This window comes from Sus scrofa, chromosome 14 (assembly GCF_000003025.6).
Source record: "Sus scrofa isolate TJ Tabasco breed Duroc chromosome 14, Sscrofa11.1, whole genome shotgun sequence".
NCBI classification, from domain to species: Eukaryota; Metazoa; Chordata; class Mammalia; order Artiodactyla; family Suidae; genus Sus; species Sus scrofa.
In genome coordinates, this window is record NC_010456.5 from 33,652,236 (window position 1) to 33,674,981 (window position 22,746).

The 22,746-nt window shown below is 48.6% G+C and overlaps 1 protein-coding gene across 2 annotated transcripts in view; it reads right to left on the reverse strand.

Annotated features, from left to right (window-relative positions):
• The window catches only part of SRRM4 (serine/arginine repetitive matrix 4), a 165,318-nt gene continuing 143,878 nt past the window's right edge, over positions 1,307-22,746 (reverse strand). The window contains exons 9-14 of one of the 2 annotated variants that reach the window (XR_002338378.1): positions 17,681-17,985; positions 12,971-13,174; positions 9,848-9,958; positions 9,106-9,246; positions 5,628-7,345; positions 1,307-1,641 (exon numbers count right to left, since the gene is read on the reverse strand). Coding sequence is in view for 1 of the 2 variants with exons in the window: in XM_021072457.1 (XP_020928116.1) it covers positions 7,042-7,345; positions 9,106-9,246; positions 9,848-9,958; positions 12,971-13,174; positions 17,681-17,985 (1,065 nt within the window). In the remaining variant the exon portion in view is untranslated. Of the gene's footprint in view, positions 7,346-9,105; positions 9,247-9,847; positions 9,959-12,970; positions 13,175-17,680; positions 17,986-22,746 lie in introns of both variants that reach the window. The other variant, XM_021072457.1, reaches the window with a different exon arrangement.

Genomic DNA, 22,746 nt, shown 5'->3' on the forward strand with positions numbered 1-22,746 from the left:
CCAATCCCATTGTACCACAGCAGGAACTCCTTATTACTATTATTCATTGATGAAGACTCAAGAGAGGACACTGGCAGTTGCCTCAACCAAGCCAATTTGGGAAGAAAGAAATTAGTGTGTATGTGATGGTGTGAGGGGGCGGGGAGGGAGTGGTGGCGGCTAGCAGTGGATTTACCCCAGGGAGATGTGGAGCCCGGCCAAATGATTCCCCGGGGAAGTTTCCAAAGGAGGGATGCTGGTAACCTGTTTGTGTCCCATCTTTCTCCCCTAGCTAAATTAATACCCCACTTTGGTGTAAACAGGTGCTGAAACAACCTCCCAGTAGCCCTGCCTGGCCTCTGGGATGATTGATATATATGTGTGTGTTTGTGTGTGTGCAATTTTTGACCCACATAGTATGGCTTTGAAAAGAGAACGTTAATGAACATTTAAAAAATCAGGAAATTCTATCTAAAAATTCAGGTTCTTTTTTTTTTTTTTTTTTTTAAGGCCTGCACCTGCAGCACATGGAAGTTCCCAGGTTAGGGGTCGAATCAGAGCTTCAGCTGCCAGCCTACACCACAGACATGCCAGATCCAAGCTGCATCTGTGACCTACACCGCAGTTTGCAGCAACATCAGATCCTTAATTCACTGAGTGAGGCCAGGGATGGAACCCACATCCTCACAGAGGCAACATTGGGTCCTTAACCCGCTGAGCCACAATGGGAACTCCTGTGTCCCCATTTTACAGATGAGCAAGCCAAGCCCCACATGGGGTGTGGTCCCTTCTCCATGGCACACCTCGGGTAACAGCAGGGGCCAGACTAGAATCCAGGTCCTTGGACTCCCACGTCTGTGCCCTACACTGACCTTCCTCCTGACCATGAAAACCTCAGAGAAAAATAATTCTACTGAAGAAAACTGGTTACGTATTGCATAAGCAGATGTGCTGTGGGCAGAGCAGTGAACAGCCTGGGGTCTGGAGTCGCCTTGCCTATATTCTATCATTGGCTTTGTGACCTTGGCTGGTGACTTTGCTATTCTGGGCCTCAGTTTTCTTCCTGGTTGAAAAGAAATCTTAACACCTATGCCTCATCAGCGTTGTGCTGGAGACTAAGATGATGCATATAAAAGGCTCAGGGAAAGGTGGATGCTTGGAATGTACGTATGAAACCAAAATACTTAACAGGCTTGTTTTGAAGAGGAAAGGAACGCGAGAGGAACACTGAGATGACGTGTGGCACACAGCAGGTGCTGCTTGGCTGTTCTCTATCCCCGTCATCCTCCCTCTGCTTCTGGACACCCTAGGTAGACAAGACGCGGGGTGGTGGATGAGAACACCATACCGTGGAACCTTTTATTAGAACAGAGACATGTTTCGTACAGGCTGAAAAAAATTGGAAACCCTGGGAAAGTTATGCTTAGCTGGGGACACCAGATATCAAACAAGCCATGGCCGCTGTGTCACTGGGTAGAGAGGACAGGTTCCCAGGATGCTGGAGGACACAGGAGCTGCTCCCCCTCTGATGCAGGCAGAGGCCGGCTGCTCAGGCTGAGCTGGGCTGGTGGTGGGTCCCCCGGGTTGGAGCTTGTTCTGGCCCCCAGGGCTGATGTGGTCGATTGTCCTGGGTCCTTGGCCATTGACTGCTGGAGGAAACGGCTGGGCATTGGGAGAGAAATGACGCAGCACAAAGGCCCCATAAGAAAGAGCTACCGAGAAGAGTGCGGGGCATGGAATCAGGCAGATTGGAACTCAAGGGGGCCTGGGCATGTCAGATGCCCCTTCCCGGGCCTCAGTTTTCTCATCTGAAAAAGGGCAATATGACCAGTGTCACTGGTTTGTTTGAACAACTGTACAAAACATGGCCTGACACGATGTGTGGTAGTGAAATCCAGAGCACAGCCAAGCCATCCTGGTCTCTCCTCTGATGACAATGGATGGCTGGGTTTGGGGAGAAATTCCAGCTCATATAGAGGACTTTAACCCAGGCCACTCCCCTACTCCCACCTCGTCCTGCAAATGAAATCCATGCCTTGTTTCTATTTTTTCTTCCTTGGGAGTGACCCTCCAACCTACACACAGCAGAAGACATGAGGGATCCTGCGTCTGACAGTTGGGAGCTCACATGTCATAGTCAGAACCCCCTGCCCTCCACCCTCCTGAGAACACTTAGGCCATGTCCCATTTTCAAATGATAAGACTGAGGCCTGAGATCCACTCCATTTCGCCCAGACAGACACACACAGGCAGGAGAACCACAAAGCGATACTGTTCTAGTCTCTTTGGCTCAGCTCGTTAGAGGATGAGGCATAGCGTTTTGGCCAGAGAAAAGGGATTACAATTTTTGTTCTTTCTCTTTCTCTTTCAAGGAGTTGTGACTTTTTAATAGAAGTTAGTTTGTGCACAGGCATTCTATTCCTCAATTAATTTCCATCTAAATGAGGTTTTCCTGGAGATAACTGGTGTTTTAGTTCCATTTGAGCTTAATTTGTATGACTGAAGCCTCCGTTTCTGCCAATTCCCATTTGCGTGGTGATTCTAGCACTCATTACCTGGGCGAAAAGCCCCCACCGCAGACAATTGCACTGGGAGCTGAGACCGACCTGATTTCCAAGAGCAATTCCAGAGAAGAAGAGCTGGTCTCTCACCTCTCCCAATACCACTCAATAAACAGGAAATAAATTATTAAATAAGCCACATTCTGATGAGGAGGTCCCCATCATTGGTATTTACAGTGCAAAACAACTACCACCAACAAAACAAAAACCCTTAAAAACCCAAACACAAAACAACAGTATCACAGGCTCATAGGTGGGAAGTGAAAAGGAAGAGGTTGTGACAAAGCGTGGCTGGATGACACTATCTACCATAAGTTCTGCATCCTTGACACCGTTGGCCAATGGAGGAGGGGCCGTGGTTTGAGGAATCCTGCTATTTTTTTTTTTTAAATCAGACAACATTTTCCATTCAGCTGGAGAAGAAAGCAAAGCAAGACACAGGCACGTGAAACTATTTGGAATAACTGTGGCAAGGAATACAGCAGAAGAAAAGATGGAAGTGGGACTTAAGGAAAAAAAAAATGTACTTTCCCAAATGTACTTCGGGAGCACCCAAAATTTTGACCTCTTCAAGCAAAGCCTTTTGGGGAAGTAAGTAAATGGGGCGATGGGGGCTGAGACTGAGACCTTCTGAATTTTGCTTCTGAAAGACTGACTTTAAAAGAGGGACAGGCACGCTATCCAACCTGGGAGAACTAGAATGTTGCTGGGTGGGGGATTTAAACTAGCTTTTCTGAATCAACTGAAGGGAAGTCACATATTGCTTTTAGGTTTTAGTCTCATGACTGAGCATCTCCTAAAACTGTTTGAGGACCTTTTCCCTTTTCTTCTCTAAGTCTCAGTGAACTTACTCTCCGTCTTTGATGAAGTGCCCAGGCCTCAGGTCAATGTTTTGCGTCATATGTGGAAAACTCCTCCACTTCCCAAAGGTGGAAACTTTGGCTCAGAGAAAGGAAGCAGTTTGCCTCACTCACCCAGGGAATAATGCACAGCCAGAAGGTCAAAGGGCCGCATGTTACTTGGCCTCAAGCCATAGCTCCCTCCCACTTTCCATACTGGTGTTTAAAATACGTCCTCCCCAGGTGATGGGTCTCATTCTCTGGAAGCAGAAGGGTAATGAGAGTGAAGCAGGGCAGAGAAACAGCAGTGTCAGGGACCAGGGGTTCGGGTGAAACAAGGTTACCAGGGCCCCAACAAGAACGGACCAAAAGGAAATATAAAGGAAATCCGAGAGACACACCAAGTGTCAGGGGGAGAGACAGACACAGAGATGCCCTGGGAGGCATTCAAGCTCTTGCAAACTTTCCCCGAGTTAGGAGGACTCCCTTGCTTGGCTTGCTCGGGTTAGGACAGAATAAAGTCACATTGCCAGGGAAACAACCAGGGATGTTGCAAAAGTCACACCAAACCCAAAGCTGCACTGGGCCAGCTGGCCACTTCAAAGCAGTGGATAGGACTCTGGAAAGGGTGGGAGTCCTCTCTGGCCAGAAGATACTGCTAGTTGGTCAGAGAGGTAGGGCTGGTAAAGACCTCTGGATCCTGGTTCCCACGACAGGTTCTGAAATGACCTTCTTGGAGGGAAAATCTGGCTGCTCCCTTCATCTTGTTTGTTTTGTTTTCTAATATCAGAAATAGCTGTGTGCTCTCTCCTGAGGTCACAGAGAAAGGCTCTGGCTTTGGGTTTGGGTGTCTCTCCCAGAATGGCTGATAATCTTGTCAAAGCAGGTGCGTCCACAGAGCATGCTGTGGGGAGAAATTAACTAAGGGGGAAATCAGAAGCAAGTGTAACTTATATGAAACCAACTAGGTATGCTCAGAAAAGCAAATGATTTCAGCCACTAATATATGCCCTAGATTAAGGCTGAGGTTAAGGTGTGCACATCTGTCTCACATCGGGTGCGTCAGTAAAGGACTTTTGCAGGTATTTTAGACTGCAGCTTTTGCCTTACATGCTGACTTCAGACTCCAACCTGATGCCACTGTGTCAGTTCAGCACCTTAGCTCATAAGCCTCTTGTTTTCATCTTTCTGACACCTCAGTTAGGTAGCAGGTGGGCAGGGGGCTGGGGAGTGGCCCTGAAATTCACCAGACATGGACTTAGTCATGAACCTGTGGCCTGAGGTGCTTCTGAGCTTAAAGCTCTGTGGGTCACCCCTTTGGGAGAAAAGGCCCACATCTCCACCCACATCCAGCCTCTCAAATCCCATCCACAAAGACATGAGGGAGAAAAAGAGATGCACAAAAATGTTAGCAGTCCCCCTCCTCCACCCACCCACCCACACATACCCACCCACACTCACACACACACACACACACACACACCCTCTTCATATAAATAAATACTTGAATACTGCTGATGGCAACTGAGAAAGAGAGCGTGCATTACATAAATAAATAAATAAACATAAATAAATAAAATAAATAAGAGGTTCGATAGGAGCCCCAGGCAAAGGGTCCCTCAGAGTTGCTTGGATGAAGGCAGTCTGGATGGGAGGGGGGGGCTCTTGGATCTGTCACTGCTGTCCTGCTAAGGAGGTTCCGTGGCTCCGGAAAGCCTTTGTCCCCACAAAGGGAGACTGGAGTCCAGGCTGGGCTCCTGGGCGGGGAAGAGGGTTATTTACAGTTGCTGTACATGCCCTACCAGGGCACCTGCCCCTGTCCCAGGCACCTGCCACCAGGCCTTCTGTGGCGACAGCACTGGCATCCATGAGTCTTGGCGGGTGGAGCCCAGGTCTGGGCCAGAGGGCATCATGGAAAGGCCAGGTCCTCCTCTGTGCCTCGGTGCCTGGCTCCACTCTGCCTGGGGAAGAAGGACTTTCCCAGTGGTTGCAGGGCAGTTTCTGGCCCTGTGGGTTGATGTGATGGGGAAGACGGGTGGGTGGGGGGGAATGGCACTGCTTCCAAGAAAAAGGAGTTTTTTTAAATGTTCCCCCCCACACACACACACTGGGTGTTAAGGGATGAAGACTATTTGGTTCTCTGCTTCCCAAAGCCCCGCCCTCCAAAGCTGGGAACTGTCCCTTCCTGCCCTCTCCCTCCAAGCCCTGGCCAGCGGCTGTCTGTTGCCACCACAAACTTGAAACTCACCCGCAAGGCTCCGGAAAGCCAGTCAGCTGGTGAGGGGGATGCCCAAGAGGTTATTTTAAGGACCTTCTCCCTCGGGCTCCTGTTCTCAGTGCCTTCCGTGGCTGAAGCAGCTGGTGGTATTTGCCTGCTGGAGATTGACTTACCCTTGCTGCCCAGCCCGGGGCCGGGAGAAGGTTGGGGGGGAGGACAGAAATGAAGGTGGGGCTTTCCCAAGCCCCTGAGAAACTCCAGAAACCAGCGGGAGCCACGGAGCATCCAAGCCCTTTCCCGCCCCCACCCCAGACTCCCGAGATTTGGACCTTTTCCCCGCAACCTGAGCCACTGTGCCCCATCCTGGCAAAATTCCTGAGAGGCAAAGGGGGTGACTTAGGCTGAGGGTGGGTGGGTGCTTGGCTGCACTGGGTAGGATCCAGGGTGTGGCAGTCTGGGCAGTGGGGAGGGGGCGGGCAGGCGCCAACCAAAGGGTAAGGCCAGACTGGCTGGCGCTGGCAACTGGCAGCCGGCCATGGCGCTGGGGAATGTTCAGCAGATGGTCCCGTGGAATTAGGCTGTTGCCAGCTTGTGGGGCCCAGGCAAATTTGGGAAGTGGGGGCTGCAGACCAAGCTGTCCTGACGGGCCACTACGTCCTTTCTCAGAGGTCACGGGGTCCCTGTGAACAGCCAAGAGGCATTTTGTGTAAATCACGGGGTGGCCTCTCCATGGACAGAAACCACTGGGCTCCTCTTCCAGACCAGGCTGCGATACTGGGAGCAGCAGACTGACCCCACCCCCACCCCCTTTTGGCTTCTACCCTCATGACCAGAGAGCCCGTGTCCTATCTCTAACACCTACTACCAAGTGAAAGAAATGTTCGTGGCCCCTACTCAGACCATCCCCTTCCAGGACCCAAGAGCCTTCTAGCTTTTGCTCTGGCCTGAACGGCCCTGGGTCTCTCCTAATACCCACCCCCCATGCCCAGCGGGGTCCATACCCGTGCAGCCATGAGATTGAATGTGGGGAGAAGGAGGGCAGGTGTGATGAATTACAGCTGGCCCTCAGGATGCATCCTGCGAGCAGTGGGGAGCAGAACTCTCTGTATGCTTTCCCGGCCAGAACCAAACTTTTGAGTCATGGACCCACGGCTTCTTGCAAACCTTTGAGGTTTTTCTGTGCCCACAGAAGGTGGTTCTCACCATTTGCTCAGGCCTGAGTGGAGCCCATGGGGTGGTGTGGTGGAGGCTCCTAGCAGCCCGACATACAGGTTGAAGCCCCCATACCCTCGATTCCTCCTCCCCAGGAGAGCAGGAAGGACAGGGCCCAGGAGCCCTCAATGTCTATCACCAAGGAGAAGGCAGGGCAGGCAGGGAGTTGGGGAGGCTGGCAGAGTGAAAGGGGCACCCCCTGCAGGCAGTTGGCTCAAGGGAGGGCCCTTGCTTAGCGCCTGGTGCTGGAGTAGCTGTCTGCTGAGCTGTAGCTCCCACTCCGACTCCGGCTCCGGCTTCGGCTCCGGGAGCCCAGGCTGGGGCTGCGGGAGCTGCAGCTGCTGCTAGTGCGGGTCCTGCTCCGGCTCCGGCTTCGGCTGTGGCTCCGGCTTCGGCTGCGGCTCCGGCTTCGGCTCCGGGAGTAGCTCCTGCTGACTGAACGGCTGCTGCTGCTACTGTACCAGGAGGAGGTGCTGCTGAGGCCGCTGGAGGAAGAGGGGCTGGGCCGGTAGTAGGGGATGGGGCGTTTCCGGGCACTGCAGAGACCAGAGGGAGAAGGCATGAGGGCAAGACTCTCCCAGCCTCAAGCCAGGGAGCGTCGGCATTGTCCCAAAAGACATGTCCCAGCTCCTTAGGGAAAAAAAAAAATCCCATTACTCTTCTCTTGCAGACCTGAGAAGATTAAGGAGATGGTCTCAGTCTTGTGCTGATATGTTTTGAAAAGTGGTAATCTCACATTCTTAACACAGCCAGGCTGGGCTCAGAGAACCTCCAGCTGGCAAAGGAATGTACATCTAAACTCTAGTCATAGTTTTGCTTCACTATTTTTATTTTTACTAGAACCTTCTATTTATGGCAAAAAAAAAAAAAAAAGAGGCTGATTTTCCATTTACCGTAGTGTATCAAGTTTCCTTTTGAAATAAATGTATAGACCTCTTTAAAAAGGGCATGTCTATTTAAAGAAAATTAAGTAAGTAGTGCACTTCATAAGCAGACACAAAAATGGTGGGTGACTAAAGTTTGGGAAACACTGAATGGGTTCATCAAGAAGGACTATTTGGGGGTGAGTAACGAAACCAGAGAGGGTTTTGGAAATGCCACTCTCTTTACCTCAGCCTTCCTGCAAGTCCACCCCAAGGACACCCGGGAAAGTCAATGCAGTGGGTGCAGGACTCCGTTCCTGTGGGCCAGGCCAAGGCAGGGTGTTCTATGAAACGTCTGAAATGGTGATGCCATTATTCTGACTTTATTTTCTGGGGCACAAGTTCTTTTTCCTCCTTCAGGGCATCTCCAGGAGGAGGCATGGGCAGCCACAATCCCCCTTTCCTTGTGGGTCTCTGCCCTGAGTAGCTAATACTTGGAGGACCACGAGGAAGACTAACTGATTGTCAAGGGTCATTTGTAGGGCAGCACTCAACCATTCTCTCCATTTTGAGGACGGAGAAGTTTGTGTCCACTCAGACCTCAGGCTTCTCTTCTAGGACTTTTCTCATCTAAGATTTTACCTGTTACAGGAAACTTCATCCACTGAGTCAGACCATTCAGTCCACCACAGTGGTAGACAGCGGATCCTAGTATTCTGCATCTAAGTTTACAAAGTGCATTCCCATCTCTTTGCCCCCTTTCATTTCGTCCTTATGATACTCTTGGTAGTCATTTCCTCCCACAGTTCATGGGTGAGAAAACTAAGGTTTTGGACAGGGGCGAGACTTTCTCACTTCACTTGGAAAGTGGCACGGCCAGGGTTCCACTCCAAAATGGTGCTCTTCCCCTTGCCCTCCAGGCTTCCAAGTCCTTTCTGCACCTTGACAATCCTATTGGCCTTCTCTACACTAGGTTCAGGGTATAATTATCTATGAATCTATTCAAGCTTTCATCAAGGCCTGTGGGTCTAAGGGTAGAGTGTGTGGCCACTACTTGACTCCATCCCCACGAAAAGTCCGGGTTCTGTCCTTAGCTTGGGTCCCCATTCCAAGTTCTGCCTCCTCCTTCGATTGCCCAGCCCTGCCTCCCCGCCCCCATCCCTGCCAAACCTGACTAGGTCATACCTGATTCCCGGCCCTACCCTTGGCCAGCCATCTCACCCCGTCATAGGTCCCGCCCCATCTTGCAAGCCTGCTGGGTGGGGTGAGGGGTGGGTGTCACCCGCCCAAGGCTTTGAACCAAAATCTAATTTCAACGGTTGGGGGAGGTCCCTGACCATCCAGAAATCCAGCCTGAGGGCCCAATTGGCGGTTGGGTGGGAAGGGAGTGGAAACGAGGGTGGAGGTGGGCACCGGGGCCCTCCTGGCCTCACCTGGTTATCCTCCGAGCCTCCAGGTGGCTCGGGGAGTCTCTCCTGCGCTTCCGCATGGGCGAGTAGGACCGCCGTCTCCGACGCGCACGCTCGCGCTCCCGCTGCTGCGAGTCCTTCTCACTGTACTTGGGGTCCCGCTCCCTGAAGGGGTGCGGTGGTGGAGGGGTGTTACCGGGGAGCTGGGCTGCTTGGCTTTTCTATGTGAGCGTGTGGGGGAGGGGCACTCACTTCTTACCCTCGCTTTCCACCCCTCTGGGGCTGGGAAAGGGGTCTGACCGGGCCCCTAGGGAGGCGGGAGGGAGTAGGACAGGGCTGTGGGGAGAGTCTGCGTGGGTAGGTGGGTACTGCGGAGGGGGTGCCGCCGGGCGTGTGTAGGGCTATCAGCCTTCGAAGGCATTGCAGGGGTGAGGATATGTTAGGTGGGCCTAAGTGCCTAGTAAGAATCAGAATCCCGGCTCTCAACAGAGGGATGAGGGGTAGAATTAGATGTAGGAGGAGACTAAGGGCTGGGGATGTGAATCCTGGGGTGCAGCTGTTGGAATGTTTGGGGTGACTACATTAGGACGCAAGGAGATATATTTGAGGCCTCACTGCCACTCCTGATATGACAAAGGGAACCACTAGGATGAAGAATCATCTCCCCATCTGTAACCGCTTAATTAGAGGCTGGGTTGGAGAGGCAGATCTGAGCGAAGAAGTGGGGCCTGGGAGGAGGGGCCTATCCTGGGGGCGGGGCCAGTACCTGCTGGGACTGTAGCGGGAGTAACTTGGGCTTCTTCGGGATCTCGAGCTTCTGCTAGGCGGGCTCCTCTTGCCAGATTTGGAGGAATAGCTGGGAGAGCGAGAGTAGGACCTGGGGGAGGGAGAGAGCCTCTGAGCGGCCTGTTGAACTCTGCTTGCTGGGGTTGTCCCGTCGATCTAGCTATTTTATTCGCTTGGTCCTCAGCGCCCCCCCCCTTTTTTTTTTTAAATTTCTGGAGGCCAGGCAGAGGAGCCCGGCCTTCCCTGAGAATGAAATCCTCTACCTTTTGTATATGGTTAATAATACTATCAACAAGTTCCCCTTATTGAATTCTTAGAATCCTGGCCACTTAATAGCTGTGTGACCTTGGGCGGATGATTTTTCTCTGGGCCACTGTTTTCCCATCTGTAAAATCGGGGTAATAATACTTACCTATTAGAATTTATAGAATTGTAAATTAAATTAAATTAGGGTAAATCACTTAGCATCTGGGCATATAGCCAGCACACAGGAAATACTGGCTATGCTTATTATGTATTTTACTATGTGCCAGACTTTGAACTAATGTTTTATGTACATCTCATTTAATCCTCAACACTTCCTAGGCTTAGGTACAATTATCAATCCCACTCTATAGATGGGGACACAAACGGAGAGGTGATGTCATTTGTTCAAGGTCACTCAGCTGGTAAAGGGATTTGAATCCAGGTTTGATTGGCTCTGAAGCAACTTGAACCCAGATCTGTTTGGCTACTACCTGCTCCTGACTAAAGGACTAACTCCTATGCTATTCCCAGGCCTCTTCCCTCTCTTCTAGTGCCTCCCACTTTTAGAGAACTACTGCCTCAGTTGCTCCACCAGTTTCCCAGGAACATCCGCCCTCTTTATCAAATAGTGATTCTTTCAAATAATTTTCATCTCGCAATTGCAGATTTGATCTGCTGGTAGTTCCTGCCAGGGTTGAGAGGGATTGTATGGCCATGTTGGTGTTCAGTGGGAAAGAGGGCTGTGATGGATTAGCAATGTCTGCTCTGGGCACAGGCATAGTGGTGGGGGACGCTCTCTCATGCTCTGTGTTTGCCAGGTTTTCCTCATTGGAATGCAGCAAACTTCTCCTATCCTTTTCAATTTGAAAAGAAGTCTTGCTATGACTTGCCCTCACCTCAGTGTTCTTTAATCCCTTCCTTCTTTCATAGGTGATCATAATAACCATCCACGTTAAATAGCGCTCTGGAACTCTGTTCTTACATGCTTCCCAGGATGATGAAAGGAATGTGGACAAGGAACAGCTCCTCCATTCTTAGTCCCTGAGACAGTGTCTGACCATAGCCCCCGGAAAATTTGCTTTTGCCCGCTTGCTCTTTGGCTATACACTGAGAGACACTATAAAAAGGAAGAACAGGCTTTTGGACACTTTGAAAGGACATCAGGCATTTCTACCCACTGCACCACATGATGTGCCTTTTCTATAGAGCCATATGAATCATTTTTCATACTTAAAAATCAAAAGTAACTGCTCTTCCGAGCCATTGGTTCAATTTTTATCTTCTTTGTTAATAATGTAAATGGGGAAATTTTCCCTTTTTGCTTTGCCTGCCAGGGAGCTCAGAGTCACATTTGCAGCCCACCTCCATAGCAACTATGGTCACTGTCAATACCTGTGAGTGACTGGTCCCAGGAGCCCTTGCATATACCAAAATCTGCAGATACTTAAGTCCCTTATATAAAACGACAGTGTATTGAACACATAGGCCTTCTATAACCAGGGAGGTGAAATCTGCAGATGCACAGGACTGACGATACAGAATGGTAAGACATGTCTTTGGGACTGAACCTTCCTCCTGATTTAATTTCATCTCTCAATTTTTCCTTTAGCCTGACTTCTTGTTCTGTTTATGTCATTCTACCACGTTGACTATTTCTGTCAGCTTCCTTGCCTCCTTATTTTGAATGAACTGGTCTTGAAATAATGACCTAAGTAAGCAACTGTTTTTTGATTACATGGTTGCAAAAGAGGAATAGTTGAGTTGCTGTTGGGAATTCTTGTTTCTAGAGGGAAGTTGGACTCCATGAAGTCATGGGTTGATTAAATTGGATGGACTCTTCCAATTCCTGAGATCTCATGGCTCTGTACTCTGCTGTATTATTATTCCAAATGAGAAAAAAAATCAAGCAATAACCAATAGTTATTGGAATTGAGTGGTGAAAATTGCAGAAGTGGGACAATTTATCTTCCTGTATCCATGTACACTGCAATGTGCCTTTACAGCTCCCCCTAAGAGCAGCATCCTTTGTTTCTATCTGGATTGGTCTTGTGACTTGCTATGGCTAAGAAAATGGCAGAAGAGCTGAGGCCTTGCATCTACTGCTATCTCTTGGAATCCTGCCATCACCATGTGAACAGACAAACCTGCTGGAAGATATGAGGCCACATGGAGCAGATATGAATCAGCTGGGGTCATCCAAACCAGCCAGCTCCCATCCAACCACCAGCTGATGGAAGACACATGCATGAACCCAAGGAAAAACAGAACTGCTCAGCTGAGCCCAGCCCAAACCCACAGAATCTGGAACTAGGTAAAAACTCATTGTTACAGCACAGGGAACTATGTCCAGTCTCTTGGGATAGAACATGATGGAAGACAGTATGAGAAAAAGAATGTATGTATTTGTATGACTGAGTCACTATGCTGTACAGCAGAAATTGTCACAACACTGTAAATCAACTATAATTAAAAAAAAACAAAAAACCTCATTGTTAAGCATGCTACATTTGGGGACAATTAGCCAAAGATCATTGATACACAGGAGCTCATCCTCATGCCAATAATGACAGTCGAAAATGATATTATGTTCCAAGTCCTGATAAGCATTTTACAGTCCTCAGAACAACCCTTCAGGGCAAGAAATGTTATGGTTTTCATTTTGCAGATGAAGAAACTAAGGCTCAGAGAGGTTAATTAAAACTCAAGGCCACCAGCTCATAGCGAATGGATAGAATGGGCATTCAGACTCAAGTCTGTTCTACTCCTCTCCCTCGGGGGTCAAAGGGCACCTCCACTTTCTTTAACTAGTTCTCTCAGGAAGAAAGCACTGCAGAGTCAAGGTCAAAACTGCACTCACCTTTTCCCAGAGGAGGTGGATCGGCTCCTGGTGTACCTGGGGGAGGCCCTGGGGTTTGGGGATCGGGAGGAGTGGCTGGAGGAATGGGTGCTGGCATAGGAGGAACTGCGGGAACACTCTCTCATGGGGGAGCTCCGGGCCATGGATGGGACCAAAGCGGATTTCTTCACCTCGGTGCATTCCGGGCATGGCGACTGGAATCCTCTGCAGTGGGGAGAATGGCTGTTAGCACTGGCCTGCCCGCTCTGAGAGGATACCCACCTCCCTACCTTGGCGCAGGCTGTGGTGCTCTCAGACGCATTTCCCCATCTTAGCACCTCTGCAAAGACTTCCCAGACCGTGCTTGTTGGAGAAGCAGAGATTGAGTGGACACATACCACAAGGTGTCTGATGGGCATGATCACATCACGTGATGGAAGATTGATTCCCTCTTTTTCAGTCCCTCTGATTATAGGAATGAGAAAGCCCGGGTTGGGGACTAGTGGGTTTTTACTGGCTCTTTAACACTTGCAATCTCCCAAAGAGAGAGAGCTGTAACTAACCAGAATTAAATATATTGTTTTATTATTATTTTATTTTGGCCACATCTATGCCACGTGGAAGTTCCCAGGCCAGGGAGTGAACCCATGCCACAGCAGCAGCCTAAGCCATAGCAGTGACAATGCTGGATCCTTAACTGGCTGAACCACCAGGGAACTCCTAAATACATTGTTTTAATCATGTACCTTCTATTTAGGATACTTGATAAATTTTCTATTGAAGATAATACTATCAGTTTCTTTACTTTAAAAAGTGAATTAAAGTAAATAAGAGTAACAGTCATTCGTGGATATAGAACAATTCAAGGAGATATAGTTGGCTGATGGTTGGGGAATTGGTGCAGCCCATTTTGCAGATGGGGGAATGGAGACCAAGAGAAGGGTGGAGGCTTGTTCAAACTTACCCAAGGGACAGGGTCCTATCACATTCTCACCTTGCCTAGAGCCATGCTGGGTTCCTGCTGGTTCTCAGTAAGGACAGGTTCATTGGGATTGAGCCAAGCATCAAGTTCAAATTATATTAATATGGTTTTGTCATGACCCTGCTCACCCTCCAGTCTCAGCTCTGGCACTTTCTTCCCTTGACTCCAGCTATAAGGGACCACCTGTTCCTCCCGGCGTATTCCTGTGTCCTTCCTAGTCTGCACGCTTTACAATATTCCCACTGCCTGGAAGCTTGTTCCCTCCCCTCTTCACTTAACAACTCTTTCTCACAGTGCTGGCTTCCGATCCCCTGCAGTCTGGTTGTGTGACCTCCAATGGGTTATCACAGCCCCCAGCCCCATTGTCTTCTCCACCTCAGATGGCTCACTTAGGGCCTAAAGTTGTTGTCTCCCTCCCCAGACATTGAGCTCCCTGGGGATAGGACTCATGTCTCTCTGGACACTATATCTTGGCACCCAGGACCGAGCCTGAAATTTATGTCCAAGGTCATTGGTAAATAGCTGTGGAATAACCACAGTGAACCTCTGAGCATCTGGGTGCTTCACAAGCATCATCTCACTCATTCCTCCCAGCAACCTTATGGAATTAGCACTGCTTTATCCCTTTTTTATGGAGAAGACCCAGAAGGGCAGTTACTTGCTCAAGGCCTCTCAGTCTCAAATCCTGACCTGTCCAGCTCCGAAGTCCACGTCCCTGCTGCCTTCTGAGCTCTTGCCTTTACTGTCTGTGGTTCCCCTGATTTAGAGCTGGTGTCTCTGCCACTCTGCTCACAGCTGACATGACGTAAATAGTCATGAATTTAAAGATCAGATCCTTTATATTTCAAAGTGAAAGGCTGGGTCTAAATTATTTAATTTGGTTGTCCATGTAGATCACGCTAAGCAGGTAACTGCTAGATGCCATTCAGGCTTAACTCTAGTTCTGGAGACAGATCTGTGTTTCAAACCTGGTCCTTATTAACTGAGTTTCTTAACTACTCTGAGCTTCAGTTTCCCCATCAGCTAAAAAAGAGTTCTTCTGGTACCTATCCCATAAAGGCCATATAAAGAGTTTAGGAAGTTCCCGCTGTGGTGCAACAGGATTGACAGTGTCTCAGTAGCATCTGGACACAGGTTCAATCCCTGGCTTGGCGTAGCAGGTTAAAGGATCCAGTATTTCCACACCTGCGGTGCAGGTCACAACTGCCGCTCAGATCTGATCCCTGGCCCAGGAACTCTGTATGCCACAAGCCAGCCAAAAAAATTTTAAAAATTTTAAAAAAGGGAGTTCTGGAAGATCTCCTGGTACAGCACTTGTCAAAGTACCTAGCATTTAGTCAGGGCTCCATAAATAATAGCTGTTGTTATTATTATTGTTATTGCTATTCTCAGTATTTCCTGCATCATGGCCCTGAAGTATGTCAGTAGATATCTGGCAACATCCCTGCCTGTTCCTGGAGACACTGATGTTTGCTCTGAACCAGCCCCAGCTCCCACTCAAACTTGGGTGTGTGCTGAAGCAGGCAAATCCAAGGCCAAATGTACATATCGATGCCAAGCTGTTTGGCCAGGACTGAAGTGGGCCATACATTGGGGACAAAAGGTGCTGTATCCTTGAAGAAGCTGTTAACTGCTTTGAAGCTAGGGCTTTGGCTAGCTTCCTGATACCCTGGCCACTATGGACCAAAGCAGACTGCCATCCCCAGAAGAAGGAAGACCCCCATCATCAGCATGGCAGGGTGCCCCCGCAAAATTTCTTCCATCTCTTCTGCCCTTCTGCATCTGCCCCACTGGTTAAAGGTTCCCGGTTTGAGCTGAGTGGCTGGCATATAGGAGGTGCCTGGTAACCGTCTAAGGCACAAGGAACTGGATGCGTAGTACAGAGTAAGTGTGCAGCGAATTTTACTAGCTATTGTTGGGCCAGTATCCTCTGTGATGAGTCTTTTGCCGTGATTTCTTGAGTGAGAGAGTGAAGGGGGTGATGAAACAGTAGAATTAGAATTGGTTCATAAGGAACTTCATGGAAGTGTTTCCCACAGGAAAACTGCATCTAGCAAGTGTGTTAAGATGGGGAAAAAGTTGAGAAGTCTAGGAGTTCCCGTTGTGGCGCAGTGGTTGACGAATCTGAATAGGAACCATGAGGTTGCGGGTTCGGTCCCTGCCCTTGCTCAGTGGGTTGGCGATCCGGCGTTGCCGTGAGCTGTGGCGTAGGTTGCAGATGCGGCTCGGATTCCGCGTTGCTGTGGCTCTGGTGTAGGCCAGTGGCTACAGCTCCGATTCGACCCCTAGCCTGGGAACCTCCATATGCTGCGGGTGCAGCCCAAAGAAATAGCAAAAAGACAAAAAAAAAAAAAAGTTGAGAAGTCTAAATGGTAAGTGGTCTGATAACTTGATCTCCCTTTGCCTAAAATTGTCCCATGGACTATATATATATATATATCTGGTGTATGTATATGTATATATATATATACATATACATACACCAGATATACAGGAATTGTTAAATGTACTTTCCACACATAATCTCTCCCACTACCATATCCTTTACCAGAGTTGTACATACATTACAATCAAAAACCTATACTCACACATCATTATCACCCAAAGTCCATAGTTTACATTAGGGTTTGTGCTTGTGAACCCTGTGGGTTTTGAAAAATGTATGATATGCATCCACCATTCTAGTATCATACAGTAGGGTTTCAGTGCCCTAAAAATCCATCCTTCTCTACCCTTGAACCCCTGGTAACCACTGATCTTTTTACTGTTTCTATAGTTTTGCCTTTTACAGAGTGTCATATAACTGGGAATCATAGAGTATGCAGCATTTTCAGATTGGCCCTTTCACTTAGTAACAGGCATTGACGTTTTCGCCATGTCTTTTCATTGCTTGATGCCTTGTTTCTTCTTAGCGCTGAATAAGATTCCACTGTGGGCATGTACCAGTTTATTTATTCATTCACCTACTGAAGGATATCTTGGTTGCTTCCAAATTTGGGCATGAATAAAGCTGCTATAAAAAATTCACGTCCAGGTTCTTGTACGGACACAAATTTTCAATGCATTTGGGTAAATACTATGGTATATTTTTAAATGACAGTGACTTAATGTTAGACTTTTTCCTGTGATTATTGATCAAATTGACATGTTTTTTTCTTGCTGTGCCTCCATCCCTCGTCCTGATAACAGTATCTTGCCTTTCCTTCAGAGAACTAGATTTCCCCCAATTTCTTAAATGGGAAGCCTCATTAGCCCTCATGGTGGCATGTGACAAATTCTAGCCAAGAACACTGCGTCCCCTGGGCAGTGTGATTGGCTGAGGGTGGACAAATGACCCAAACTGGGCCGAAGCAGAGCCAATGAACACTTGCCCTGATAGTTTGCTGAAATCTGGGGGAAAGAGGCATTTTTCCTTCTATTAGCTGGCTAGACTGATAAAATGTTGACTGGATGGCATATTTGCCAGTACTTTGGGAGGATCCGCTTGAGAATAAAGCTAAGAGAGAAGGAAGCAGAGCTGAGAGATGTCATAGGAAATACAGATTCCCAGTGACATATTTTTGAGACCCTGGATCCAGCTATATACCCAAAGCTGATATCCTTCCCCTACTTCAAATTATGCCCATTTGAGTTTTTTCCCTCTCTATTGCATATAAGACTCCTGGGTCAGAGTGTGTGGTTCGAGGGTGAGAGTGTGAGATGGTGGAGCTCAGGTAAGAGCCCATCTCCTCCATTCCAGGTGCACTGACCTTGACTCTCTGCCCCTGCTGGTCGGGGAGAGATTCTCCGAAGTGGCCCCTTTGTTCTGGGGTGAGGAGGTGGTGAAGGAGTTCCCTGAATCAGAGGTGTGGCCGCTGTGTGGGTCCCGGCTCTTGCTCAGGCCCCCAGTGGGGCTCCCCTTCTCCAGACCCCGTGACCTGGCTGAGCTGATCTGCGTGGAGGGTGGTGAGGAGGTGTCATTGCCTGAGTCATACTCCTGGGAGCGTCCTCTGGAGGTGGTGAGCGGGCTGGCTGTTTTGGTAAAGAGGTCAGCAGCGGACCCCGACCCAGTGATCTGAAAGCAAAAACATCCGTTGGACACTGCTGAGCGCTAGGCCTGTGGGCTGTGTCTAAATAACCAAGAAATGTTTACCATCATGATGCACTGTAACGAAAGGAAAGAGAGAAGAGAGGAAAGAAGAGACGCCAAAAAACAAAAGCACAAATTCCTGAAAGAATACCACAGAAAGGAGATCTTTTTTTTTTTTTTTTTTTTTTTTTTTTAACCCCCTGCTAGGATAACTGGAAGATTTAGGTATCATGCAGAGAAAAAGCATGCGATCCAGATTAAACAAAAGAAAAAAGGAAATTATACAAAATTTAATTTCTAATGAATTAACTCAAACAAAAAGACGACTTAAGAGAAAGGGGGTGTGTGCGTAAACACCCTTAACCTAAAACAATAATAAAAATAAAGAAAGGGGGGGAAAAGAAAGGAGGCTATGGGCCTGAAAAAATATATATCTTGGAACTTAAAAACAAAAAAAGGAGATAAAGCCAAAATTTCAAACGTCAACCAAATCCTCAACGAATTTGACTACTTTTTTTTTTAAGAAAAAGTTGCCTGAATAGAACCCTAAACAAATATCACATGGGGAAAAGAAATGAAATAAAGATGAGAGTTCATTTTAAATATAAAGTCAAGGTCACAAAACGATATTTTAGTAGCTTCCAACTAAAGGGGAAAAGAAAGGGGGGGGGGACAAAAAAATGGAAGTCAAATCGTCTGACTGAAAACAAACGAAAAAAAAGCTCTCTACAGATATTTGCGTGTGTCCTTTTCCCCCTGGAGAAGGTAGCTAAGGTTCTCGAGTGGCTTCTAATAAATTCTCTCATGTCTTTGCGGATTATATCCACTTACCAAGCAAGAACTCCTCCTTTAGTAGGTAGGTAAGGTGTAAGAGAAAGGGAAGAGCGGGCAAGGTGAGTCCATCATTAGAGTCGCAATTGACAAGAAAAAACACACACCTTTCTGTACATCCTCACACTTGGCCCTGACCTTGGGGTTTGGGTTTTTCAGTGTTCCTGACAGGTGCAGCATCACTTCGGGTTGGTTTTCTCAGTAAGGGGACCTCAAGCCATAAACACTAACTTCTTCAGTCTCTTAATGCCCAAGCTGGATCAAGAAACCATTGCTGAAAATGCAAATGGCGGCTGGCGTCTGCATCTATCTAAGGTGTCAAGACGGAAGGGGCGGAGGGGACACAGGGAGGGTGTGCTTGCAACACACTGCTTTGGGAGGGGCTTGGAGGTTTGGTTTGGGGGTGACTTGGAATTAGGAGGGGTCCCCAGGATTCTTTGTGGGGCTGATCTAGGACAGGTGAAAGCGTAAAAGGAGGTGACGGAGAGCCAGCCCTCAGGAAAGCTATGGCGTGTTTAGAAGCACAATGGGTGGTTTTTCTTTCACCATTCAGACCAGTCTCACGGCTGGGATGACATTTGGCTTTGATTCTGGAGCCCACCGACAGTTCCATGCTCAGCTGAGGGCAAGAGAGATCCCTACCCTGTGTCTCCTCTAGCAATAACCATCCCTGTGGGGTGAGAAATCTTGGAGGCTGAGAAGGTACCATTTGGAAACCATTCCCCCCAAGATTACTCTGGGTACCTGAAATTCCAGAATTTTCTGTATAAGTTGCCCCTGAGCCCCCTCCTACGGTCTCTGCAGGCTCCTCCATGGATCTCTTCTCCCAGGGATGGGAGTGGAGGAGGGGCAGACCATGCTTCAGGCGTGTACGTTCCTAGGTCCAGAGTGGCTATTGGAACAGAACTTGGACGCTCAGGCTGAGGTGTCCATATGCATGGGTGGGAGGTCCATTATGGTGCTGGACAGTGCAAGGCATGGGGAGGGGGAAGGAGGGGCCAGGGCCGTGGCAGATTCTCCAGATTCTCCCCACATGGTTGTGCTGGGGCCTGGCACTTTGAGGGGTCTGAGATTCTAAATCCAAATCTGACTTTCCAGATTCTTTTCTTTTCTTTTTCTTTTTTTTAGCTTTTTAGGGCCACACCTTTGGCATATGGAAGTTCCCAGACTAGGGGTTGAATTGTTGAATTGGAGCCACAGCTGCTGGCCTATGCCATAGCCGTGCAACGCGAGATCCGAGCCTCGTCTGCGACCTACACCACAGCTCACGGCAACACCAGATCCTTCACCCACTGAGTGAGGCCAGGGATGGAACCCAAATTCTCATGGATCCTAGTCAGGTTTGTTAACCGCTGAGCCACGAAGGGAACTCCTCCAGATCATTTTGAAGGTGTGTTTGCCAAGAGAAGAGAACACATTTCATCTAAGTTTGCAGGTTTCATTTATAAATATTTAGATACATAGTGTGTGGCTCTCCTCTGTACTCTTGTCCCAGGCCCTGCAAATGTTAGCGTAGAATTCACCAGCCAAAGCCTGCTTGCCCCTCCCAGTGTCTCCCGTGTGCCTTGAGCCTAAAGAAGGGGGGCTTTGGGGATTTCTTAAGGAACAATTTCTGCCTCCTCAGCAATTGGTCATGAGGGTGAGATACAGAGACACTGGAATTGTGAGATAAACAGAGATGACTCCACCAGCTCAGGATGTCAGCTCCTGGAGCTGGGAAGGAGGGACTTCCTTTGTGGATTCTCCCAGGAGGCTTTGCACACAGACAAGGTGATGGTCCAGCTTTACCAAGTCCCACCCAGCATAGCTGCCACTGTACCCAATTGGCAATCTGGCTATCTTTGCTCTGGAACAAGGGACCTCAAAATAAGGTCGCCCAAATGGGGTTTTCTAGAGTGAGATTTCTTTAAAAATTAACGTAAAAGCCCATTTCTCATCCGCCTCCGTTTTGTCTTCCTGTTTGCCAGCTGGATGTCCTAACTTTCCCACCTCTGGGAGTTCAGGGGCAACATGTGTATTTCTACCTCTGTCCAGAATGAGAAAGCATCAGGCCAGGCAGCTGGACCCTGGGACCTTGGCTTTCAGGCTGGGGCTTGGACTGGGGATGGGCTCATGGAATGAATCTTTGCCTCAGAGCTGGTGAATGTTTGGTAGCCCTCCATGCCCTTCCTGGAGGCAACCAGGCTGGAGTTAACTGGAGTGAAGGTGCCTATGAGTATAATGCTTTCCATTATCTTGTGGCTTGCTTCCTGGAGGCATCCAAGCTGGGCCTTTTTCTGCCCAGGTATTTGACCCTGACTACTCATTTCAAAGCATATGCCCTGGTGCATCATGGGTGCCCAAGGGCAAGGATTTCCTGAACATAAGGCCCCTCGGGGCTAGTGAATATAGAAGGGGACTTTGCCTTCATCATATTCTCAACCCCATACCCTGAGCTCACAGGGACGCTTTTAGACTGTCTCTACCTGACCATGACCACCATCTTGTGTGATCAGAACTTGTGAGATGTCTATAAGTCATCACGCTTTTTCCATCATCACCAGAAAACAGAGATAAAGGTGCCACTGAAATGTTCTCATTGGGTTGACAGTGGTGGCTGAAAATACCAACTTCTTTTGCTTGTTTAAAAGACCCATTTCTTTGGATGAATCTAAATTCTTTGACATGCATGACAATGTCCTTTACAACCCAGCCCTGTGTCCTTCACAAACCTCATCTCTTCCATACACATCCCTGGCCCCCAGCCCCCACAACCTTAAGCTGATTGACTAGGAAGTTTTCCTGGTTCTGCCACTACATCTTGCTCTCCCCAACCCCAGGTCATTTGCATATGCCATTTCCTCTGCCTAGAACATTTTCCCTCTCTTCCTCACTTCACATGGCTAAATTTATTCATCATCCAGTTTACAGATCACCTCCTCTAGAAAGCCTTCTGAATCCCAGGCCAGGATAGCATAAAACTCTCTACTTCATTCATTCTCTCATTCATTCATTCATTCAAAAATGAGTGGCTTCTGTATGCTTCAACACTGTTACTCAGCGGGGAAATGGCTTGTTTTACTGCCTGTCTCTCCATCTGGGTGGGAGCTTGTTGAAGGCAGAGGCCATGCATGACTGGTTCAGCACTGTAACATGGCTGAACCAGTGCCCCCACCAGGACCTGGCACAGAGCAAGTGCTCGGTAAATCTTGCTGACTGAACAAAGCTGCTTCCTAATCTCTTGGAAATCTGACTTTGGAAGCCTAGCCCATCCTAACTTCATTCATTTTTGGAGATGGCTGGGTGATCAGGCCTTGGTGGGATCCAAGTGGGTGACTGCCAACTTTGGGAATTTAATGGATTTTTTTTTTTCTTCATTTTAGGGCTGCACCTGCAGCATATGGAAGTTCCCAGATTAGGGGTCAGACTGGAGCTGCAGCTGCCGACCTACGCCATAGCCACAGCAACGCCAGATCCGAGCCATGTATGCGACCTACAACACAGCTCACAGCAACGCCAGATCCTTAACCCGTGGAGCAGGGTCAGGGATCAAACCCACGTCCTCACGGATATTACTCAGGTTCTTAACCCACTAAGCCACGATGGGAATTCCCAGAGATTTAACAGATTTTTAAGGATGGACTAGCCTCCGTCATATTCAACACTGTTCTAGGAAATGAGGTGGACCCTTGGCTGAAAGTTGGGGTCTTGAGATGGGCTCAGGGCTGGGTTTTGAGCCAGAGAGAAACTCTGGGATCAAATTTTAGGTTCAGGCCCATGGCAATGAGAAGGAATGCCCTTTACTCCCCCATCTGGCCCCCCTCAGACCTAAGACCCTCAAACCACACACAGGGGCTCAATCTACAGATGCTCAACAGCTTGTTCTAGGCTAAGGTGAGAAGTTCTGGATCTAAGGAGCCTTCCAGGTGAGACAAG